This window comes from Rissa tridactyla, chromosome Z (assembly GCF_028500815.1).
Source record: "Rissa tridactyla isolate bRisTri1 chromosome Z, bRisTri1.patW.cur.20221130, whole genome shotgun sequence".
NCBI lineage: Eukaryota > Metazoa > Chordata > Aves > Charadriiformes > Laridae > Rissa > Rissa tridactyla.
The window spans coordinates 63042947-63068495 of record NC_071497.1 but is presented as its reverse complement, the minus strand read 5'-3'; the positions used below and the strand labels follow the sequence as shown (position 1 = coordinate 63068495).

Genomic DNA, 25549 nt, shown 5'->3' with positions numbered 1-25549 from the left:
CTCTGAGGCAGTGTTGACCTGAGCAGCTGCTGCCCCCAGCCTGTGAGTACTCATTCCTGTCCCTTCTCCACTTGGTTGACAGTACTTGCTTGTGTGTAGTTGCATTGGGAATGGGACTCAGAAGGTTACCCAGCTGCAGAATAACACAATGTCAGTCAACTTAATTCATGTCAGCCTGGCAGTCACCAGTTCAGAAATGGAAGGGGATAGGGGGAAGTGTGGCTTTGTAGGTTCACTTAAGTAGCACCACTTCTGAATGGACTACAGGTCTAATAAGCTGTATTCTTTTCTTTCTTTTCTGTTTATCCCAGTGACTGGTGGGTAACTGATCTATGCAGTGTCAGAAGCTTTGATTCCTAGAAGCCCATAGCTTTAAAGAGCAGTTTAAAAAGTAAAGGCTCGTGATTTCTATGCTAGGGATTTTATATTCATCATTCATTGTGGACTTACTCAAAATGATGAACTCGGAACCCATGCACTTTATTGCCCTCAAGTAAGCCTCCCCAAGTACAGCACAGGCCAAGTGCCTTATCTTTCTCCTGGAGCTAATATATGCATGAGGATCTAATATTGTTGGCTAATGCAGTTCTCTCAGTGGTAGAGAAAGGTTGTTACTATGTTGAAGATGTTGAATTCTGTCCTTCCTGAATGTGCACCATGCTGCAAACTGTTGAGGAGCTCAATTTCACAAGTGTTTCTTTTGCAAATACAGAACAGTTTACCCATAGGAGATCTGGAGGGCAGCCTCATCATTTTGCAACTGTATTTATGAGCTGCTATAAAGATAGAAGACATTGGTACTGTTAGGTATGGAGAGGTGGTTTTATTAATCAAAATTTGTGACACATTGGAACAACTAGGACTAATACCAGTTGTGAGAGAAGGATCACAGCCATCATGTTATCTTCTTCAGGTGGACAGCTTGTTATTTGCTTCTAGGCAGGATAGGATAAGTCTGAAATATTGCTGAGAGGTGGCTGTGCATGTTGTCCAGGGGCTTGGAAGACCCACACTGCTCTGGATGCTGTATTCCTGCACTATTCTGCAGGAATTACATGCTGCTGGCTGGGGCATAGTTTTCTTTGTAAAGCATAAATGCTGTTGTCTAGGGTTACTGTGATCAGAGAATGTGAATAAGTGATGTTAGACACTTTTATATGTTGAAGATCATTTAATAACACTTAATATAGCATAAACAGTGTATGCATGTGTAAACATGAGACAATTGTGTTGCAGCTGTCTTGTGAGTCTGGTACACTTGAACTAAACATTTTTTTTCTGAGGAATTGTAGGTGACTGAATCCTAGTGGAAAGTTATACAATTTCCTGCCTGTGACTGTAAGACTGGAGAATGAAATTTAGGAAGCTGGAGAAATATAGCCAGCATGTCCCAGATATTTACCGGACTAGATAGACCTTAGAACTTACTGGTTCTTCATCTTTAAATACGGTAGTAACGACCCTACAGATCTGCATGGTTGCAGAGGGGACTTACTGTGATACTACAATAATACGCTGTGGTTTGTATTTGTCTTTCAAGAGTTCATCTTGGCACCTGTCCAAATTAAAGCTCTGAGAAAGATCTTTTTGCCGAGTCCTCAGGCAGTCCTCAGTTCATTCCCATAACTTCATGTTTCTTGAAGGATTGCGGCTTCAGGCACCTGAAGGGCTCACTTTCCTACATGCCAGGAGTACACAAGGGGACTGAAGCAGGGAAAAGAAAAGATAAAATTACAGGAGATTAAGAAGCTAAGACTGGCTGACAGGATGAAGCAACAAAAGAGAGAGGAAAACTAGAACATGCGGGAAGGAAAAGTGAAGCAAAAGAGTTGTAATGAAGGGCTGGAGAGAGAGCCAAGTATGAGGGGAGCAGTAGGAAGAGGTGCAGGAGGACAAAAGGCATGAATGCAGCAGGGAGGAGTAGTGGAGATGAATAATTTGGTCTTTATTCCAGCTTGGGAGGGGCAGAAGGGAGTGAGACTTAGTAGGAGGCATGAAGGGTGGGGTTTGTCGTGGGTTTTGCCCAAGGTAGTTTTCCCCTACTTTCATAATGGTGTAATGTCTTTTACCTGCCCTGTGCTCAGACAAGAACAAGGGATTAATGAAAGCTTTTGGAATCAGTAAGAGCAACTTTCTTGTCTAGAAGAATTTTTTGCTCCACAAAGGAAAGAAGAAACATGGTGATTTTTCAGTGTCTTTAACTTTGGTAGCTGTGGGAAGATCTTTGTGGAAGTAGTAAGGCAAGAATTGCTTTTTGTGTTTAAATAAATAATTGTGTGCTGATAATTGGGCCTCATGGGGACAACAAATTGAATTTAAAAATTGTATATAATTAAGTCTCTTTTTTTTGTTTTCTCCCTCTCTGTTTTCTCCTTTTGGTCCATTCTTCCCATAAACACTCACTACTGTGGTAATTATGTACTGGAGATGCTATGAGCATTAAATGCTACAAAGTGGATTTCAAGCAAGCCAAGCATTTTCAGGATTTGCCTCAAGGGATTTTGAGAAATGTAGCAGTAATGTCCTGTGTCAGTGTTTCACAGCAGGGTGGTTCCTTCTCCTGAGCCTTGAAAGAAAGTAGGCTAGTCCATGTGAGGTTTTCTTTCGCTTTGCTTCCCTCACTGCCTTGACCTTACCTAATCAAACTTAAAGTAAACTTTGTACCCAGTACCCCAGTGGAAATTCTGCTTGTCAAGATACATCTTAATCCCACATTACCATGCGGTTAACGCAGTGATCTTTGTTTCGGATTGCCTACTGGTGACCTACCCCGATACGGATCAATGCTGATGTCAGGGACTGAACAAGAACAGAAGATTTTGCACCTTGTGATGAGGGAGCCACCCCATCGAGCAACTTCTGAGCAACCTTCATGAGAAACCTGTGACACGTTTTAAAATCCACTGGATGGAGTCTGAGTTATAGTTATCTGACAGCACATTTAGAGAATAAGCATTTGTCAGAATGATTTATAACATTGACCCATAGCTGGGTTTTGTATATAATCCTTTGTTGGTGGAAACACCCCAAATCTGCCTCGGCTGAGAGCATTTGCTATACCTGTTGGGAGGGCATTTGCTGTATCTGTTGTTTGCTGGGGTGGAGCAGGGTGGGGAGGGAGGAGGGGAGTTGTTTGTTTTTTCATTTGTGTACTGATTTGTGTTGACTGAGGCTCAGCTTGGTTATGAAACAAAATGAGGTTTGAAGCCATTCTCTAATGTGAAAGGCAAGTCAACTACATTAAATTAAAAACAAGTCTTTTATGTAATACATATGCAGTTTTTAAAAAATACATTTATTTAATTGTAAAAAAAATTTAAAATACATTTTTAATATTCAGACTTTTTTCTTTTTCTCTCCCGTTTGAACTTCAGTGCGGTTTATTTTGTGAGACACAAAGAAACCAGACAAAGATTTGCCATGAAGAAAATCAATAAGCAGAATCTCATCCTCCGAAACCAGATCCAACAGGCCTTTGTCGAGCGTGATATCCTGACATTTGCAGAAAATCCATTTGTTGTCAGCATGTATTGCTCCTTTGAAACAAGACGTCATTTATGCATGGTCATGGAATATGTAGAAGGTAAAAAGTTTGTTCTGTTTTACAGAGGAAGAAGAGTTTTCTTACACCAATAAAGAAAAATAACGCATATGGTACTTGCGCTAGAAAGGCCCCCTGTGTGTCCTCTGTACTCTGGCAATACAGATTTAGGATCTAAATCCAACAACAAGGTGGCTTTTTTCGTAGTCATTATCTCCCAGTGAGAGCTTGTAAAACACTTGTATGCCAGCTATAATAGGAAATAACTGCTCTTTGAGTAAGTTCCTCGTAGACTGTAATTGTAAGTGTCCTAGCGTTCAAAGTTCATATGGAAATGCTGTTTGCTTTTCTGGAGTTCAGATTTTCATCAGCTCATGTTGGGTTACTTGTAATCGTGGGTTTTACGAAGAAAGCATGAAGAGGGAAGCAGTTTGAAAAGGTGCTGGTGCTGAAGAAGAACAGTGGACAGGGGCAGTGCAAGATGAGATACTCAGGCTGTGGTTTTGTGGTCTTTTTTTTTTTTTTTTTTGCCGCCCCCCCCGCTTTGTTTTTTAAAGTAGCAGCACAGATTTTGTTGGTTTCCAGCTGAACTTTTGTACTGCGCACTTCCAGCTTCACACTGTATTTTCCAGTACAGTAGTTGATGTGGTTACATGTTCAATTGAATACATCTGACTGGAAAATAAACATCTATGACTACAGTTTGTGTCTCTTTTTGCAGCATCTATGGATAATACTGATAGGCTTCAGAATTTATAGCATCATCTGGAACATTTGTCCTGTTTCCACAGGTGGAGACTGTGCTACTTTGATGAAGAATATGGGTCCCTTACCTGTAGACATGGCAAGGATGTACTTTGCAGAGACTGTTCTGGCCTTGGAATACCTTCATAATTATGGAATTGTACACAGGGATTTGAAACCAGACAAGTATGTATATAAAGTATAACCAAAAGAGGACTTTGAAATTGCTAGGTAAAATATGAAAGGTGTAAATTTGCTTTGAATGTTTTTGAAATGTTTGGGTTTTTTTATCATGAGTGTTAAGTAGATTCACAATTTCTGCACAAAATTTGAGTTTTCATTACCTGCAGTTACAGAAAATGCATTTTTTCCAAAAGAGCTCTTCAAAACTTTCTGTCCTTAAGATGGAAGAGTCTATTGGAGTAGCTAAAAAAACCAAAACACTTATTTATCCTTCTGGCTGAAATGGAGGGAAATGCATTTTGGTCATTAAAGAGCAATTCTTTCAAAGTATGCTTAAAACACTGTTTAATACAGTATCTACAAGTTGATGATACCTTTGCATATATGAAGACAAGATTGACCAGATTGGGAAATCTTCCCTGTTGCATGAGTTTGGGGTTTTTGTTTTGTTCTTTTTTTTTTTTTAATATTTAGAAATACAATATTGCTCTTATACATGTAAATAACATTACCTCAAGTATCATCAGTAAAAAGTATGGCTGTTGCAGCTTTCACATTTAAAAAAATCCTTCATAGGATTCATAAAAAATTCCTTCATAGGAATATGGTATATTCATAAAAATAGGTATATTCATATAGGTATATTCATAAAAAATACCTTCATAGCATGATACCTCAGGCCAGTGTAGTATTACTAACTAACTTAATACCTGAGTTTTTTTCAAATCAATGACCTGGCTTGTTGCAGACAGAAGATGCTTGCTTCGCTTCTAAAGCAACATTTATTCTATTCTAGGTCTTTCTGATGACTCCTTCTTCAAAGCGTCTAGCATTCAGCTCTTGACACTTGCATGGTTCTATGAGATAGTGTGCAATTGCATATAAAAAGTTTGTTTACATCTGATAATAATAGTAACAAACGTTAAGACTGTCAGATTTCTAACCTGTTTATTTTGTACCTGTTTACTTTTTAAGCTGTCTCTATTTTTTGCAGTACTAATGAAACATTTTCCTCCAAGTATAATAATAATAATAAGCACATAATGTTGAATTATATCACAGTAACTTCACATCATTCTAATTTTCAGTTTATTGGTAACATCCATGGGCCATATAAAACTTACAGACTTTGGCCTCTCAAAGGTCGGGCTAATGAGTTTGACTACCAATCTGTATGAGGGTCACATTGAGAAGGATGCCAGAGAATTCCTTGACAAACAAGTAAGACACAGCCTTTTTTATTTCTACATTGAGTGTTCAAATGAAGTGATGTTTTGCCAGCAGAATGTACCATAATACTGTATAAACTGTTGGGTTTTGTGCTTTGGTGTTCCAATTGTTTATGTTGGTTACTTTTACTGATGCCCTGCAGATTATGCTAGGCTTTTTTTTCTTTCTGCATTAGGATCTATTAGTAAGATGAACAACCTAATTATGTGCAAGTGAATCGGAGACAGACAAATGGAAAACTGTTTTTATAAGGAATTCACAAGTCTCAGCAGAGTACTTGCAGAGCTCATGATGCATTGTACAACCAAGGGTGCTAAAATCCTTGCTATGGCCCATTTCCCCTTAAGCGTCCCTCATTACCATTGCTCACAATCTGTTCTCTGTAAAAGTTATTTAAAATAAAAAAACCCACAACTTTCATGTAAAGATAAGGATATGTTTAAGTTAAATAAAATATTTGTTCTGGTGGACTCCTAAGTGAAAAACGCAAACTGTCCTTTGCATGACAGATAGCAAATGTTGATTATGATGCCTGTAAATGTAGCTAGATCATTCTAGAAACATTAGCTGTTAGGGAAACTCTGCAGGCTAAAACGTACTGAATTCTGTTTTTCCGTGTTTCCATATTATTTAGCGTTTCAAGAATTATAAGTGATGTGATGTAGATGAATTAGGTTTGGTTTACCATCCTGCTTATTTTCTTTCTTTTAGGTCTGTGGTACACCTGAATACATAGCTCCTGAAGTGATACTGAGGCAGGGTTATGGAAAACCAGTGGACTGGTGGGCTATGGGAATTATCCTTTATGAATTTCTTGTTGGATGTGTGCCATTTTTTGGAGATACACCAGAAGAGCTATTTGGACAAGTGATCAGTGGTGAGGATTATCACAAACCCCCCCCATATTTCTTTGCTTGTTGTGAAACATCTAAATTTCTGTTAATAGTAAAGATATTTGCAACTTTACTGGTAGATTTTCAAGCTAGTTCTGCTTAAAGAAACCCGCCATTATCGTAAGATTGTAACACACAACTTGCTGTCAAAGCAAAAATTGGGTTAATAGCTGAACTTACTGTATATTGTTGCTAAATACAGAAATGCAGTAATGTCATGTACAACGGTTAAGCTGCACTGTATGAAAAAGAAAAGCGGTATTACTGGAAAAGTAGTGCCACTATGGCACAGTGATTTCAGTCTTCAGTAAAGAAATCATGCCAGAGAAGAAACTGCTAAAATAAATTTGCATAAATGGTAAAATACCTCATGGCACAATGAAGAAATTAACAAAGATGTAATAAAACCCTAAAACAAATGTCTCCCGAATAATAAATAATGAGAAAGAGAAGGAAACAAATTCAATTCACAGATTGTTAATGATATCGTTGGTGATTGTTGTAACGTAATGTTATTTCTGTAGCAGCTGTTCTTCTTCCATTTAAAATTCAATAACCTTTCAGATCTTAACCTGCAAGCTGACCCTAAGTATTGTTATGTGGCTTGTGGCAAAACTGAATGATAATTAAACAGAATTGTTTACTATCCTACCTGCTGTTTCCATAAATTTCCCAGATGCATACATGTAGAGGGCCTCTATTTATGCCAAAAGTTTAACAGAATGGCACCTCTGTTACTGAGTATTTCCCAGTCTGTTTTATGGTCTGCTTAAAAGGTCCAGTGGCTAAAAAACAAACAAAAAAACCCACCAACAACAAAAAAATCCAAAAACAAACAAACCAAAACAAAAAAACAGGCATACAAAAAACCCAACAGAAACAAAGCTAACCTCACCTCTGGTTCCTTATTCTCTGAGAACACAACAAATCCCCTTTTGTACTTAAGGAGATACTCTTTTCATCATCTCGCTTCCTCCATCTCTGAAGTTGAAAGCCAGAATTGTTCGTAATGAGATGGATTGGTGAGTTTCCTCTAGCATATGACTTCTTTATACAACATCCTAGCTGTTCATGGATTTATAACCACGTCATTTTCTGATGTGAGACACTTGAGGCCTGAGTGGCAAGGAGAATCAACTGTTTAATTAACAGAAGCAGCAAATGTTGGCTTTGTTCTGGATGCCTCACGGCTGCAATGCATATTCATGCTTTATTTTCCAAATCAGATTTAAACTGCAGTGGAAGCTGTAGGCAGGCAAACATGGAAATAACTCATGTTTTTATTGCATTTCCAGACACATGCACATGTGTTTTTATTTTGTTTATGCTCTCTGACTGGGAGAAGGGGAGGGAAAACCCTAAAATTAATGACAAAATTTGCACTTTAGACTTTCATTTTGCATGTGGCATTAATTTTACATTTTGTAAAACAAATTGTCATGTGTTACAATCTAGCTGATACTTATGTAAATAACTTCATCTGTTTGGATGTGTCCACTTGTCTTCCAGAAAGTATCTGTAGAAGTGTATGCTTGTAAATCTGATCTATTCTCACTCACTCTCTAAGACTGTTGGTCAGCTTAGTTTCTTGTTTTGATGTTGACTTGTCAGTTTCTTCTCTTTTATTTTAAATATCCTTACTTACTGAAATCATTCTTACTGTCTGTGTCTGCAGGAGAACTCTTCTGTTAGCTAAGTTCCCTGTGCTAAAAGATATAATCCCCTAGTATTTAACTGTAAAAGCTGTGTTAAAGAACCCAAACTATAGCCTAGACTTTTATTCCAGTTTATGTGGGTGAAGTCTACATTCTACTTGAAAATCTACTTTAAAATCTTGCCCCCTCATTTTACTTCGCTCCTTCTTCATTGTAGGTTGCCTTTCCTGCCCCCAGGTTGTGAGTACAACTGTGGGAGGCATCAAGGTAAACTTAGATGCCTAAAATGATCGGGGTTAAAAATAATGCTCCAGAAACAGGTTACATTTTGTGCTTATTTATTTCAGTACCTTTCCTTAAACTTCAGAGTACAAAGATTAAACTTGTGTGTAGCTTCTGATGATTATTTCTGCAATGATGCAATGATGATCTTTTTGAAGGAAAAGTCTAGATCACATAATGACAACAAAATCATTAACAGCCTATCTCCCGAGCTCCTAGCATTCTCTTTCTCTGATGCCCAAATCCTTGTTCTTCCCGAGAAACTTCTGCGGAGTTTTGTCTAAGCTTGCAATATATTACCTTTGTAGAGGCAGCTGCTGCTAAAAATCAGACAAAACTTGCTGTGTAAGCTGTTACAAAGTTCATGTTCATATTGAAACTGGCACAATTTTCCACTGTTTAATTTAAATGAAATTTTGCCAGAATTTTTATTTCACCCTACCTGAATATGGCAGAGTTTTATTATTTTGATTGCATAATTTAGGTCTAACTTCCCATGAAGTGCAAAAGCCTTAGTAGTGCAAGAGTCAGTAGAGTGAGGTGGTTTTTCTCTGAAGTATGAGAGGCTTGGGAAAAAAGCTCCATCAGCATGTATCTTTCTAGAGCAGAGTCCAATACCGTGTCCCTTAGTCACGGGAGTAATGACTTCAGTGAGTCTACTAGCATTAGAGACGGATTACAGATGTGAGCGGTGACTGCTAGGTCAGGTCAGCTGTGTCCATCTTAATAGGAGTTTCCATGGAACAGAACTAAAATTTAAAACAAGATTTTTGGGGATCAGGGAGAAAGGACACCATACAAGTTGAGCTAATATTTTGCAATAGTGTTCCATGAGCCAAGCATTCCTGTATTCTGTTGTTAAACACTGTTTTGGGTTAAAGGATACTTCTGAGGAAAATGGGAACATAACAATGTGTTTATGGAGTCTGTTACAGGGTATAAAAATTGGAAGTAATTCATATGCAACAGAGTAACTTGAAAAAGTTGCCTTATCTCTGACTTTACTGCTAGCTCAGTATGAGAGCTTTCACACAGTTTCTGCTGAATGTTGGGATCAGACTTCACTAATAACTTTCTGTTTTGCTAGATGAAATCAACTGGCCTGAAAAGGATGAAGCACCACCTCCAGATGCCCAGGATCTGATTACCCTGCTGCTCAGGCAGAATCCTTTGGAAAGACTGGGAACAGGTTAGGAGGCACTATTTTTGAATTGTTAGTGTGCTAGAAACAGCTTCTATATTTGGCATGGGGAGCTTTTGTTCACCGATTTGTTTTGCCTGGGGAAACATCTGTCAGGACAAGTAGCATGACAACATGCCATTATAGCAGAGGGTATTTCATAGATTCAGACTCAGTAATACGAGCTTAACAAGATGATGACAGTCTTTTTTTTTTTTTTTTGGAGTTTACATGTGGTCGTTCACATGTATCCTCTCTTCCTTTGATAAATAAAATGGAAATTTCTTGAAGACCCAGTTAGTCATTGGACAAGATTCCTTTATGAGTACGGTATTAAATAACTAAACACAGAGATTGTGTTGTGAAAGGTCTTGTCATTCTCATTCGGCGTGCATTACTGCCTTGCATGAAAAGGAATAAAACCAAAAGTGTGGACGTTAAGGAAGTAAACGTATATTGGTGAGAACACAAGCTGACAGCTTATTCCACTGTGGTCATTCAGTGCTGTGCTCATTCCATTTTGAGAGAAGAACCTGGCATGTGGTATCAGGAACAGTGAGCCTACGCAGGCTAATGAAAGCACTGTGCAATTATGTAATAGAGTTTGTTAGTTAGTTGGTGGAGCAGGATTTATTTGGGAATTTGGGTGAAAGGCAGTAATGAAGAATATTGCACATGATTTTTAGTGTTAACGTATGGGAATCCTAATCACTGACTGCCATCCCACTGGGCAAAGCCCTATGTAAACACAGCAAAAAAGGCCTCCTACATAAAAGAGCCCAGATATAAAGGTATAGTTGTCTCTATCGTGAACACTGTACACCATGAATATGAATACATTGGGAATGCCAAGGCAGCCAAGTGGCAAGTTGGGTCAGCATGAGAGTACTCGGGACTCCAGTGGTCAGATTGTGCTGCATATTTTTAGAGCTAATATAAAAAGGAGCTTTAGGGATTGGTTCCTAACTGGCCTTGCCACAGCCACTCAGGGAGAACAGGAGTATAATGCAGACCCCAAGATTACTATTGCAATGGTCCCAAATGACAGGTCTTCCTTTGGGACATGATGATGTGACTGAGATGAGTGACCTGCATGTCCCTTGTTCCCTGAGCATTTGGGATCTGTATGAGCAGCCCTTAGACTTCACTGTAGCTGATGGTCTGGAGTAAGTGGCATCCAGCAAAGTTGTTCTCCCTTGCACAGTGTTGAACAAGTTAAGAGTGAGGGAGGTGTCATGCCCTGTTCAGCTTCTCCACTAGCTGGCTGCTTCATCTTCCAAAGGCAAAACGAAGAGCCACAACTAGTTCCATTCCCTTGTTCTAAATATACTCCTTTCAGGCATTGTTGTTTTATTGTCAGGATGCTTTTTACTGGTAAACGTAGTGTTAATTCAAGACTGTCATCCTGTGAGAGGCTGGATCAGAAGCAGATTACAAATTTCTGCCTCTTTTGCTACAGCTGGTTGAGAAAGTGAATTGGATAAAATGAGGCTGGCTTACCTACTGTAATGGTCAGTGCCACTGCATGGAGCACCTGCACAGCTCGGGTACAGGCTGATTTTGTTCGACTGTTCATGGTCTCTCAAGAGCTGGCTGTCTGAAAAAGTGAATCGGGCAGCCATTTCTTTGAAGCACAGAGGGGTGCTTAGAAACCGCAACAAAGTTTTAAGCGTCAGACCCAACTCACAGAGACGGAGGCTGCAATGTGACAGGTCCCACGGCAGCACTGGAAAATAGCACAGTTTATCCCAGGCTCCACTATGCATTTCAAATGAGAGCCCTATCTATTTAATACGTATTAGCTAGTTGCATAACACTCGATGCAAATTGTAACTGCGTATTTGCTCAGGAGACCTGAGCGGCATGGTCAAGTTGAAGGAAGAGAGATAGATACTACAATTATTTTGAAGAAGGAAAATGACAGAAAAAAGACCTCTTCAGGTTTGAAGTGTCTGATGCCAATCAAGAATTACACAATCCTGACATAATATGCCATTACTGTGTTCAGAGATTTGTTTGCTCCTTGGCTAGTGACTTACAATGAGATTTGATTTTGGTTTCCTTTGGGAAGATTTGTCTTGTATGAATTTTTCCGTGGTGCGGTTAGACAAGCAAAGAACCCAACCTAGAAATCTTGACACTCTGACTTAGAGACCGATCCTGGAGACTTGCGCTTTTCGTATGGCTCTCTCCTGACTCAGCCTTGACATAATGAGGTTTACGTGTTGTATCAATGTGGTGGGTTGACCTTGGCTGGCAACCAGGTGGCCACCAAACTGTGCTGTCACTTCTCCTCAACTGGACAGGGGAAGAAGATATGACAAAAGCCTCGTAGGTTGCTATAAGGACAGGAGATCACTCAGCAGTTACCATCATGGGCAAAACAGACTCAACTTGGGGAAATTAATTTATTGCCAATTAGCAACAGAGTAGGATAATGAGAAATAAGAACAAAGCATCTTCCCCCCGCCATCCTTCCCTTCTTCCCCAGCTCAACTTCACTCCCAGTTTCTCTACCTCCTCCTCCTGAGTGGTGCCTGAGGACAGGGAATTGGGATTGTGGTCAGTCCATCACACATTGTCTCTGCCACTCCTTCCTCCTCACACTCTCCCCCTGCTCCAGCGTGGGGTCCCTCGCACAGGAGACAGTCCTCCACGAACCTCTCCAGCGTGGGTCCAACAAGTCCAGCCAGCAAACCTGCTCCAGCATGGGCTCCTCTCTCCAGGGGCCCACAGGTCCTGCCAGGAGCCTGGTCCAATGTGGGCTGCCCATGGGGTCACAGCCTACTTTGGTCATCCACCTGCTCTGGTGTGGGGTCCTCCATGGGATGCAGGAACCTCCATGGGCTGCAGGTGGACAGCCTGCCTCACCATGGTCTTCACCATGGGCTGCAGGGAATCTCTGTTCTGGCACCTGGAGCATCTCCTCCCCCTCCTTCTTCACTGACCTTGGTGTCTGCAGAGTTGCTGCTCTCACATATTCTCACTTCTCTCTTCCAACTGCTGTTATGCAGCAGTTTTTTACCCTTTTGCAGACACTTTATTGCAGAGGCGCTGCCATTGTTGCTGATGGGCTCGGCCTTGGCCAGTGGTGGGTCTGTCTTATAGCTGGCTGTCTTCTGGCAGCTTCTCGCAGAAGCCATTGCTGCAGCCTCCCCACTACCAAAACCATGCCATGTAAACACAATACAATCAAGTTGTCAGTAACTCTTGCTGCTGCAGGTTATGTGTTCAGTTTTTAAGATTAGATTTATGCTTATTAATAATATCCTTGCTCCCTCCCCAGGACAAAAATTCCATTGTTTCATTGTGTTCTTATAGTTGTTTCCTAATTCGAAACTAGTGTGATTGTTTAACATACATTATAATAAGTAGGCAGTAATCATGAAGATGATAAATGGTACAGTATTTCCTATAGAATTGCATATTACTGCTGTAAAACGCCAAAAAGATCTCCTTATCAGCAATGGTACTTTCAATGAGCAACTATTAAGAATCGTTCTTCATTACTTTCTGACTTGTACTTACTCATCTAGTGCACTTACTTATATTTTGATGACTATTTCTGCTACATCTGATGCTTCTGACTAATGTGTACCAGACAGATAATAATTAGTATACTCATAAAAATAGAAACGTTAATAGGGGAAAGATGCTAAAGCAATGCCACCACTGTTAAAGAAATGGCAAGAACAAAACAGGGACAGGGAGGTGCTCAGACAGGTTTAGGAGATTCTAGTGGAAATGGGTAGTAACTCTTCTTGCTTCCAGTGATGACTATGCCTTCCCATGATAATTTGCATTTTTTGGCCGGGGGTTTAGTTAAAGTAATATTATGCAGATTTGGTATAGTTAGCTCAGTGTTTTTCTTTGGCTCCCCCAGGTGGTGCATATGAAGTAAAGCAGCATCAGTTCTTCAGGAGCCTTGACTGGAATAGTCTGCTGAGGCAGAAAGCAGAATTTATTCCTCAGTTGGAGTCTGAAGATGACACGAGTTATTTTGACAGTATGTATTCAATGATACTAAATAAATGCGATGAACGCCTTGTTTAAATAATCACTACATTTGACTTTTGCTTCCTGCTTTGAAAAATCTCCTTTATCAGAACCATTGTCAGCTTGCAATTTCACTGGTGGTTTGACATTTCAGCAGAAATAATCTTAAGAACAAAATTACGCTTTTAGTTAATATTAAAGCTTGGTACCCATTCTTCCCGATAAATTCAAATACTTTATTTGCCTTGTCTCTAGCTCGTTCTGAGAAATACCATCATATGGAAACTGAGGAAGAAGATGATACCAATGATGAAGATTTTAATTTGGAGATAAGACAGTTTTCCTCATGTTCACACAGATTTTCAAAAGTAAGTAAAATTTTCTGTCATGCTAGTGTGTATTGTGTACATAAACATTTTGCTACTTTTTATAGAGTTTGGAAATGTTAGATACGGAAGAGATGTGTAGGGCGTTGTTTCTTCAAGAAATGTTACCTGAAATTGAGCAAGAATGAAATGAATGCCATTAAATCAAAACATGGGAAGATTCTGTAGGAAAGTTATTTCTCAAATCCTTAAGACAGTAATAGAAAATGATATAAATAGACTGGTATTTCCATAAAAAATTAATGATAGCATAAGAGAAGGTTTAGGGAAATTAAGTGCATGTTTCTTGCGTTGGTTTTCTTATACATATTTTACGTGTTGCTTCAGTTGTGTCCTGGGTATCTTGCAGGTGATGGCATAACAAAAATCTCAGTACTAGACTATAGAAGCTATTGATTAAATGACATTAAGCTGAAGGGAAAAAGCAAAGTAGTGGTTAGCATGTGATTTGGTCAAGGAGAGATGTGGATTTGAGGGATTGATTTGGATGCTGTGAATTGAAGGTGAAGCTGACTGCCCAAAGGGTAGTATACTTCAGTAGTTGAGATGAGAGCTAATTATTGCTGGACAAGGGACGCCAGTAGGAGCAGAGTGGACATGCTCAGGAAATACTGTGGAGGATAGATTGGCAGGAAATAATGGAAGTGGAATGCCTAATGACCATGCTTTTAGTCTTAACATAGCATCCAGCAGTGATTTTTCAAAAGCTTTCTATTTAAAAAGTTTCTTTAACCTACTTCAGGAACTCTTTAAAGCTATTTGGAAAATCTGTGTTTGTGTCTTGTTTGTCCTGGGTTATGCTTCAAGGAATTAGTGGATTTTGTGCTGCCTCTGTTGTGCCATGTATGTATTGCATCTGTGATAGCTTGGAAGACGAGGGACAGGAATTGTGGATGTAGTTATCCTCATTCTGTGTAAACTCCTACTTTTGACTTGGTGGTGTGTTTCAAATTCAGATACTAGTAAATGATGCAGTCTCTTTGGAGATAACTTGGATGAGAGGCAATGGGCACAAACTGAAACACAGGAAGTTCTGTCTGAAGACAATAAAACACTTTCTTACTGTGAGAGTGATCAAGCACTGGCACAGGTTGTCCAGAGAGGTTGTGGAGTCTCCATCCTTGGAGGTTTCAAAAGCCACCTGGACAGGGTCCTGAGCAGCGAGCTCTAGGTGACCCTGCTTGTGCAGAGGGGTTGGACAACATGACCTGCAGAGGTCCCTTCCAGCCTCATTCTGTGGTTCTCTGAACTTCTGTCCTTTTGAAAGCTCTGTACCACAGTAATAGTTTGGTTTGCTAATGTCATTATGTCACTGCATCTCAGGCTGTAGAATATACACTTGACAACTTGTGTGCTATTTGTCAGCTAAGCAAACAACAGACTTCCAATGATCCCAGTTTATTTTTTGTAAATCTTTTAGACAAGTAATTTATTCTTAACTTCAGGTCAGTTCAGACTAATTTTTCTGCTTTCCACACCTGACTGGTAGATACCAAGTCAGTATCTTAGGGTTAGGGCTTTTTTACCTTGATTGGCTTTATGTAGTTGTGAATTAATCCAAGGTATGCATTAATCCTGAGACCTAGAGACCCCAAGGCTATGGATTTTGTTTGTACTCTCTTGGTTAACACAGTGAAATGGAGAGAGAGCTGATGAATTTCTTATGAGAAGAGATGTTATTTGTGACCTTGTATGTGAGGAGCCAAGAAAGCAAAACAAGAAAGCATTCTAAGAGCATAAACTCCTGGAAATTCAAAAAGCCCCAAGAAGTTTCAAGTTTGCACTGTGAAATACTGTATAAGCATTTCAAGCATGCAGAGTATAACCCAAAATGCTCTTTACTGCATATTTTTATATGAAATATATCAGTGATAAACTGGGGGGGTTTGTGCTTTTCTTTTTTTTCTGTAATAGGTTTTTAGTAGCATAGATCGAGTCACTCAAACACAAGGCGAAGAAAAGGAAGATGTAGGAGACAAAACGAAAAGTGTAACATTGCCTTCTGTGGAATCTTTAAGCTGGAGTTCAGAATATTCTGAAATGTAAGTAGAAGGAGGGGCTGGAAGTGGTCCATGTCCTGTTTGTCAGGTAGCAGGCCTCCTCATCTCGATAACTGCATGAGAGTTTGCTTACTTTTTATGCAGACAACAAATATCTACATCTGTCTCCTCTGACACTGAGAGTAGCAGGCAGCGACACAGTTCTGGTTTGCTTCCGAAGTTGGCCGTATCAGCTGAAGGAGAACAGGATGATTCCCCCAGCTTAGTGGGACTCCGGGAGGAACAGGAAAAGCCTGCCTTTGTGAGTGAGGAAATAGTGCAAGATGAACCTGAAGTTACCACTCCAGCAAGCACAATCAGCAGCTCCACACTATCAGGTAATTCACAATGGGTCTCTTGACTGATTACATTAGAAACAGTGTGAACCTTCGTTGTTTAGCAGTAGCATTCATGGATTTAGAAGTCCCATATTTCAGAACTGCTTTTAAAAAAAGCCATCCCAAGAGGAGTCTGGTTTGGGCTCAGGCTCAATCTAATAAAATCTCATGAAAATATGTATGGGAAAGTTTCAACATTTTTGGAAAAGGTGACATTTGATGTCACCCCACTGACTCTGGAGGACTGCTAGGCAAGTGAATAAAACGATGACCATAGAGCCTTTGCAAGATCCTTCTGTGGAGAAAAGGAGTCTTAGACCCCTTGAGCACTTAAAGCACTATTTTTATATTTTCCCTTGCTGAAGTTGGTGATCTTTTGATTATCATCCTGGAGTCATACCAACTGATCTGTATCACTCTTTTCTAAAACTCTGTGTTGCACCGTTGTGTGTTTTTAATTAAGACATCTCAATGATGTTCACTCCCCCCAGCCCCATGTCACAGTGTCGGCATTAGCACAGCAGTCACAGGGATAACTCAAAACATCTGATCTTCTTCTGTCACTCATCAGTTACACTTAAGACTAATTTCATTTTTACATTAGCAATAGGATATTCAGTGACCTTAAAGGAACACTAGGAATTACCGATTTGTCTTTAAACAGGCAGCCTACCCTTGCTGTGTGTTTCATAAGGTCATACAACTTTCCTGTGACATCTTTGAATTTTTGAAGAAATCCTCTGCAGGTTGTTCACATGACACAAGGCTTTTATGTTTGTTTTTTTTTTTTTTTCATTGTTTGAAATACTGTTGTCCTTCATCCAGTATTGTGGAAGGTCATTACCTATGATAGAATAATACCCATGTGGTTGTAATACTGAGTTTAGTGGTGCCAGATATCTTTCTCCTGTGTGGAAAATAACCACCCAAAAGATAAAAGCAAAAGATAATAATTAAAAATAAAATTACACTTAGTGTTTTAATGATTTAGGAAAAGTTACCATGCTGTTAGCAACTTATATAGGATTGGAGCCTTTCATTTACTTTAGGAGGAGTTCACATGAAAAATAAATGGATGATTAAGTTCTCTAAGGTGAGTGCTGCATACTGAGATACCAGACTTGCTTTAGCTTTTGTCTCTTATTTTGCTTTAGTCAGTGACTACAAAACCCTGTTGCTTCAATTCATGCTGTTAACATTTATGCATTCTGTAAGTCTGGAAGAAGTATTCGGATTTCTATGATGTTGGTTTGTGAACTTATTAACAGAAAGAAAAATTCCTCTCTCACAATTGTACTGTTTCCCCTCCCTGACCCCCAGTTTTCCCTCAATATGTTTATCCCTTCTTCTTTATACAGTTGGCAGTTTTTCAGAGCACTTAGATCAGATAAATGGAAGAAGCGAGAGTGTGGACAGTACAGATAACTCCTCAAAGCCTCCCAATGAAGTTGCATCTCACATGGCTCGTCAGCGGTTAGAAAGCACAGAGAAAAAGAAGATCTCTGGAAAAGTCACAAAGTCCCTTTCTGCAAGTGCTTTGTCCCTCATGATCCCAGGAGGTAGGGATAAATCTTTTTGTTTGCAATGTTATGATTTATGCGTACTTGATGGTTTATGACGTAAATGCAAGATTTTGGAGAGGCTAGAATGGCCTCTGCGTCACACTTTATTTGTTTCTCTTCTTGTTCACATGTGTTATTAGATGGTGCAATCTCAGTAGTGAGTTACACTGGTCACATTACAGCTGAGGGACCTTCTCTGACAGGCAAATATGTAGCTTAGTGGTGACCACTTGGTGTTTGACTGGGAGCAGGATGCAGGCTTCAGTCCTCGGCTCATCCTTCAGTAGGGTTGTAAGTTCAGTTTTAAGTAACTTGCTCTCTGCAGCTCCAAGAATAGCTGTTTGTTACAGCAACACACTCAGCCTGACTAGTTCTCTCCCATCTCCCATAAGGAAAGGTGATAAAGCAGAGAGAAGTGTCACAAAGTAGAAATCGCATGTAGGCTCCTGTTTGTACTTGCATTGAGTACTTCACATGGCTTACATTGAGTGCTCAAAACTTGAAGCCATAAATATTGCTGTAAGTAAGTAGAAGTATAACAGTAGTATTGAATGTTTCCAGATGAAGCATTGGTACTTTGCTTTTTAATGGTTCAGAATCAAAGTCCAAATTTCCCAGACTTTGAGGGATTTTTTTCGTAGTGGGATTACTCTCAATTTTGCACACTGGCCATACGCTGCTTTTAGACTTTACTTGTCATATTTATGTATCTTCTGGTCTGATAACATAACCCTGCACTTGCTCTATGTGTTCAAAGGTGGCTTTGACAGTAACTTCAGCAGATTGCCTTGAGTCCTCAGGCTAGTGTAGAATAGTTAGAGTTGGTTCTGGTTCTCCTCTCAGGCTTCACCCACCTTTGGGTTGTAAAGCACGTGTGCCTTATGTGCTCCTTAATACCTTGGTGAGCAAACACTGTGCTGTTGTGCATGTGTTTTGGAGACCTTGGAGAGGTGAAAGGTGTATCTGATCCCTATTAATGCAGGAATTTCTGATTCACTTTGTGTTTTTTACCCTTCTCCACCATACAGTTTAAAGAACAGCATAGGCTTCCTGTGTAGTACCGGTAATTCCAACATCTAACCATGAAGATTTTTTTAATGAGATAAGTCAAGAGGAAAAGGTTGAGCCTAAGTTAGAGGAGTATTTTTCCCCTGCTTGAATGAGGACAACTAGGTGACAATTAAAAGAACATGTAGCCTTTCTGTGATGCTGTCCGAACATGAATCATAGTTCTCACAAAATGCATGAGAGAGATGATGATAACTTAATTTTTACAATGAGAAAGATAGCAACCCTGTGCTCAGTCTGTTCAGGGCAATGTTGACACTGAAAACTGCAAGTGGCTTGCACATGCTCTGGGCTTGTTCCTTGTGTAGGCTATTTGTTTCAAATACTATTTCTTTCCCAAATGTTGTGGGGTTTTGGTATACTTCTGTAACAGCATCATGGTTATTTTTTCTCCTGTAGTGCGTGGTAATTATTGAGATTAGCTGTCACAGGAGCATGATACACACACAGCCAAGTAACACTCAGGAGTTATTCATCAGTTGGTATTCTAGTAGTTGTTTCATAGCTGTTGAGTAAGAATCACTATGTTCAGAGATGGTATAGACTGAGTTACTGAGTGCTCATTAAATGCCGGTTTTCTTTCAGTTTAATCTCAGCCTTATTCTATAAAATCCAAATTTAGCTTTACCTACACCTAAAAATGTTGTCATAAGATTTTTGATTGATATAGATATGTTAGCTGTACCTAGTACTGTCCAAAAAACTACAGTATTCATTTTTATCCGTAAAATAAATGACAGCAACAGATGGCCAGTGTTCCCGACCTAAGTCATGTAGCTGAGAGTCACAGGACGTGTCCCACATGCAGCAGAAGGCAGGGGTCAGGGAATCTGAGCATGTTTCAGAGCCAGAGGTTGGCAGTGACAGCCCCCGTGGGGCTTGGCTGTTCTGTGACATTTCAGCATTAACCCAGTGATACCAATCTCTGTGAGCCTCTGGTGACTCGCATCCAGGGAGTAGCACCGCTGCTGTCATAGTGTATCTTCCCTTGCGTGACATGGCTTAGCACGGACAGCAAACCTGGAGTCTTTCTGGGCTTCATTCCTTTGCAGAGCTGTCAGCCTCTTACAGTCACCAAAGTGTGTTTTATGCTGCTGCAATTGTGTTTACATTTGCACAAGCATGAGCACATAGTGCTTTCAAAATAATGAAACAAAACAAAGCTGTAATTGTTGATGTTGTAAGAAATTCTTGTGGTCTTACACGATGTTGCAGAATGTAGAAATGGAAGCTTGGTACAGGCATTGAGTTACCATCCTATGTACCAGCTAGATATTGTGGTTTAATTACAGTAGTCTTTATCTGTATCTATATATAGCTGAAAACAAAAAAAACTATTAGCGCTTTGTTTAGCGTTGCTGGATGATTTGGGGGATGGTTTTGGGTATACTCACAATAACATCTGCTACCAAACGGTGATTTTCTTTTCATGAGTGTTTGTTAGGAAAAGGCTGAGAATTGTTCTTTCAAAGTTAGCAATGAGTGTGTTTCCTGTCTAAAAGGAAAAAGCCGTCTACATCTAGCAAATTAACCCTTGCGTTAAGAAATGCAGTTTATGCTACAGGGAAAGAAATTTAGTTCTAAGATCTGGTTGTTAGTTAAACTTCTCATTCACTAAGATACACACTGATTGAGGAGGAGTGTTTATGGAAAGACAATGATACATTTTGACACAAAGGTGTATAAAACTAGTCAAATTCCCTGTTCTGTGTCTGTGTGTGTTCAGAATATATTCCAATAGGCAGATTTTTCTCTTCCAGATGTGTTTGGTGTTTCTCCTTTGGCAAGTCCTATGTCTCCTCATTCCCTGTCATCTGATCCTTCATCCTCCCGAGATTCTTCTCCCAGCCGTGATTCATCGATTGCTGCTGCAAGTCCTCATCAACCGATAGTAATTCACAGTTCAGGAAAAAAGTATGGCTTCACCATCCGAGCAATCAGGGTTTATGTGGGTGACAGTGATATTTATACTGTGCACCATATTGTTTGGGTAAGATAACACAGTTTTTTGTTTATATACAGTCACAGAAAACTGTAATGATGTATTTGCTTTTGATTTTTGTAGCTATGGTATCTGTTGATAGCTACTGTGTAAATTGTGATGTTGTGCCAAACTATTTTCTTAAAATAAAATTCATGCCTGTACGCAAGACCAGTGTTGGCTGTAGGGATAACAGAAGCCACCTTTGACAGAAGTGGTACGTAAATATGATGTTGACCTTTTGTATGGGTCACTTTTGGCAAGTTTGGCAGTTGTGAACAGCCATGTCTGAAGTTCAGAGTACTGTGGCTTAGAAAACTAAGACGTTGGTACAGCCCCTCTTTGATTGAGGGCAGGATCTCCAAAACTAGGAGACTGTAAACAGAAATTGTTGAAATATACATGGAGTTTATTAAACTGTGTCAATTAAGGGATTCATGAAAGTCAACAGTATTTTACTAAACACAAGTAGACTGATTTCAAGTACTGACTTTCTTTTGTGTAGAAAAGTGCAAATCATTTGGAATTGTGAATACCTTTGAGGACTCTATGGCACAGGAAAAAGATTAACTGTCTTGAGTAAACTATGTATTTTTCATTATCTGTTCACTACTGATTTGAACAAAGTGGGAGACAGGCTAAAGGAAAAGACAGCAGTTCTTGCATTTCATTGGTTATCAACCTCCTTAATTGTAAAATTGATAATGAATTACATATTTTATATCATTTATATATTCTACATATATAAATATTGTAAGTGTATAATCTAAAATATTTCGCCTACCTTAAAATAATTTTGAAAAATTGATTACAAATCTATGAAAAGCTTTGAAATTTTGTATGGTGTTTTGTTCTTAATATGTATCGTAGGTTTTGAAGTAGCAGTGCTACTGATGTGGTAGTGTATTACTCATTCTTCGTTCATGTTTTTTACCTCTCAGGCCTATTAATCCATCAAGAACATTGAATATGGAGAATGGGTTACATTTGATTGATAATGGAATAAATAAAAATCTTATTTCTTGCCACTGTTGTAGCATCACATCAGTGAAAGCAGGGATGAAAAAATGGTAATTGCAGTGAAAGTGAAGCCTTGGCTTTTCAAAATACTATAGGTTTGTAGAGGATTTTTAGCTCCGTAAGCACTGTAGGCTTCAGTAGTGGCTCCATGACTTAAAAATCTTCAAAAGCTCATTTTAAAATCTAAATTACTTAAGCCACCTTCAAAATAATTTGCAATTCAGTTTCTTTTGGTCCTTCATCATCTTTGTGCTGCATGTTTCCCTTTAATGGGTAACCTGGTGAATTTGAACCAAATTAAAACAATCCTTAACTATATGGTGGAGTTAATTTTTATCATCATTTGGGTATCATGATTTTTATCATGACCACTACCTTAATCAGTATTTCTCAGTGTCCGGTGCTAAAAATCTTCATTCAATTCTGAAATTTTGCTATGGGGAATGAATCACCCCTTCTTTATTATGCATGAAAACCGCCCTGCTATACAGAGCTTACTTGATAACAGTGGCAACAAGCAGTGTTCCAGTGAGCTTTGAAAACATTCAAGGCCCTGTGTGAGTATAAAGTTTAAGTCGTTGGAGGTCTGATTTTAGTTCTTTCCTTCCTTTATGTAACTTGATATCTGTAAGTTTTCTTCATTGCCAATTGGTTTTGTAGAAAGCGTTCATTGAAGAAAGCCTACTTTTGAAAGTATGAAGGTAAACAGGAATCCATTTTGTGTATATTCTTTTTCTCTGATTTCCAGAATGTGGAAGAAGGAGGTGCAGCTTACCAAGCAGGTCTAAAAGCTGGAGACCTGATCACTCATATCAATGGAGAGCCAGTGCATGGTCTTGTTCATACGGAAGTCATTGAGTTGTTGTTAAAGGTAACTTTTGGACAACTGGGATATGAAAGTGCTTGCTGTTTTCACCAAGGATTGAGAGGTTATGTTTCCCTTCAGAGATGGATTATCAGATTTTGCGGTTGTTCAAGTACAAATTCTGAGCTACTATTCCACAGATCCAGAGAAAGGTCCATGAGTATACCTCCTGCTATGATTTTACTTTCTCTGCACTAAACTGGCACTGCATCTGAGATAGCTGAAGTACATTCAAGGCTTTGACACAAAGAGATGTCTCTGTCTCTCAAAAAAATTTGATGTTTTCAAATACTTTCTTAAGTTCCCCCATTTTCATCAGGTAATTCAGGCTTTTGATGAGGCTGCTACTTCTCGTTTTCTCCTGTTAAAGTGAAATCAATGAGGAAAAGTGGAAACAAAGAACATTAAATATTTTCTTACCTACTGGACAGGAACTTGCCATTCATAATCTTAAGGCCCAGAAAGCTTTGGTCTCATATATAGACAGGCATGTTCCACAGAGCTTCTTTGCTTGATGAAGTTCTAATCCTGTAGTTGGACTTTTATGAATAATCTGTCCCATTTTTCTCTTGTGGAGTTTTCTGAGGTCTATCCTATTAGAAGATTATAGTTTTTCCTTAGAAACAAACAAACAAAAACCACAGCATTTTTTAATGAACGGTAGTGTCTTAGCTTATCATATTGCAGTTTTTATGTAATCTTTTCAGCACAGACTTATGTAGGTCAGAATTTTATTTTAGACAGCTGTGTATTTACATCCTATATTATTGGCAGTTTATGGTATTACGTGCAGAGCGTTGCCTGTCAAAGGGAGTAGTAGTTATAGAAGAAGATTGCAAAGCAATAAAGTAATGGGGAAATATAAAGAGGTGAGGAAAGATGCAAAATACACTTTCCTTAAGTCTTTATTTTCCTTCTCTGAAACCAGGAGGAACTTCAGAATTTTCCAATTTTTCAAGAAATGTATAGGAAGAAATTCTGTTATTTTAGGCAGTTGGGTGTGCAGTTATTTTTTGTCAGATACACAAAAAGAGAAACACGGCAACCATGCACGATGCTTACTAGAGTAAACTCAATCCAAGAGATTGTTGTTTATCCAAATGTGGTGTATCATAAATTAATGTGGGCTATTGGAATATACTATTTGGGTAGTGGTACGCAGTGCTGGCAGGAGGTATCTTGAAAATTTCAGTCTTGGTCAGTCCTTGGTCTCCTCTTGTCTAGCTACAATTACTGGAATTTCTCCTTGTCCCAAAGCTGGAATGGAGGAAGCTTAGGAAATTTGAGAATTCTTTGAGAATCTTAGAATCATTGTTTATCTTACATAAATTAGCCTGACAACATCTGCACAGGGCTCCCTACAATGCCAGCTCTTGCTCTGATGTGGGAGTTCTGTCTTGTTACATTTGCATGTGTGGTGTAGCTTCAATGTAAGGCAAAGTCGTTTGTATTACTCATGCCTAAAGGCTCCTCCTCCATTTTGGCAGAGTGGTAACAAAGTCTCAGTAACGACAACCCCTTTTGAAAACACTTCCATCAAGACAGGACCTGCCAGGCGAAACAGCTACAGGAGCCGAATGGTCAGGCGCAGTAAGAAGACCAAGAAGAAAGAGAGTTTAGAGAGGTGAGTAAATCCTTTTGTTTCATGGTGAATAAAGTGTGTATACCTAACAATTAATTTAAAATACGAATGTAATACAGTTCTCTCTCTTGTCTTCTACATCTTTTTACCTTCTTCTGTGAGATCCTGTGGTTGTAACGTGTCCTTTCAATCCTGTTTTGCCTAAACTAGATCTGTTAAAATAACACCTAAAAAATTTTGCATGGCACACATATAGATGTGGGGAAGAAAGTGAATGACTGAGGTTGCATCTAAATTTGGTTTAAGTATATCTTTTTGTACTGGTTTAATTAAATTTGCTAGTGCAAAGTTTATGGGCATTTTTAGTTTGATGTTAAATTTATGTGTATTTTGTAAATACATTGCTAGTACTCTATATATACACCTTCAGTTTTGGTGGGTTTTTAAATTAAGAAAACGAAGACATGCTCATAAGGAGCTAACCATTCTTCTGAAATACAGCAAGTAAATTTTAATACAAATAGATTTAGTTACAATATCTATCTCACCTATTATCAAATCAGGATATTTTCTAAACTTCACATTTTGCAGCGTAGTTTGCTTTCATGTAAATAAAAATGTAATATTTCCTTTTCTGAGGGTAGTGGGAGAGAGAAGCAAAGTTAGCATGCAAGAGTTTTGCCTGTGATAATAGTATCTTCTGTGTATCTTAACTTGTGATTAATGCTGTGCTCTTCTCACACTAGGAGAAGATCTCTCTTTAAAAAGCTGGCCAAGCAACCCTCTCCTCTTCTTCACACCAGCAAAAGTTTCTCCTGCCTGAACCGGTCACTTTCATCAGGGGAGAGCTTGCCTGGGTCTCCAACCCACAGCTTATCTCCTAGATCACCTACCCCAAGCTACCGCTCTACTCCCGATTTTCCATCTGGTGAGTGTGAAGGAATGTAGGGCAGAGGAAAGGGACTGGAAGTATATTCTACTTCTTGTGAGCCCCCCAGATCTGT

General features: G+C 39.1%; 1 protein-coding gene across 7 annotated transcripts in view; it reads left to right on the top strand.

The window, feature by feature from the left end:
* MAST4 (microtubule associated serine/threonine kinase family member 4) overlaps window positions 1-25549 on the top strand; it is a 237554-nt gene that overhangs the window by 204576 nt on the left and 7429 nt on the right. For all 7 annotated transcript variants that reach the window (XM_054186830.1, XM_054186836.1, XM_054186834.1 and 4 more), the window contains 14 exons: window positions 3375-3583; window positions 4333-4471; window positions 5557-5689; window positions 6410-6575; window positions 9616-9717; window positions 13592-13714; window positions 13960-14072; window positions 16005-16132; window positions 16235-16467; window positions 17826-18026; window positions 20858-21087; window positions 22847-22969; window positions 24451-24587; window positions 25292-25473. In XM_054186830.1, the coding sequence (XP_054042805.1) occupies window positions 3375-3583; window positions 4333-4471; window positions 5557-5689; window positions 6410-6575; window positions 9616-9717; window positions 13592-13714; window positions 13960-14072; window positions 16005-16132; window positions 16235-16467; window positions 17826-18026; window positions 20858-21087; window positions 22847-22969; window positions 24451-24587; window positions 25292-25473 (2219 nt within the window). The remainder of the gene's footprint in view (window positions 1-3374; window positions 3584-4332; window positions 4472-5556; window positions 5690-6409; window positions 6576-9615; window positions 9718-13591; window positions 13715-13959; window positions 14073-16004; window positions 16133-16234; window positions 16468-17825; window positions 18027-20857; window positions 21088-22846; window positions 22970-24450; window positions 24588-25291; window positions 25474-25549) is intronic.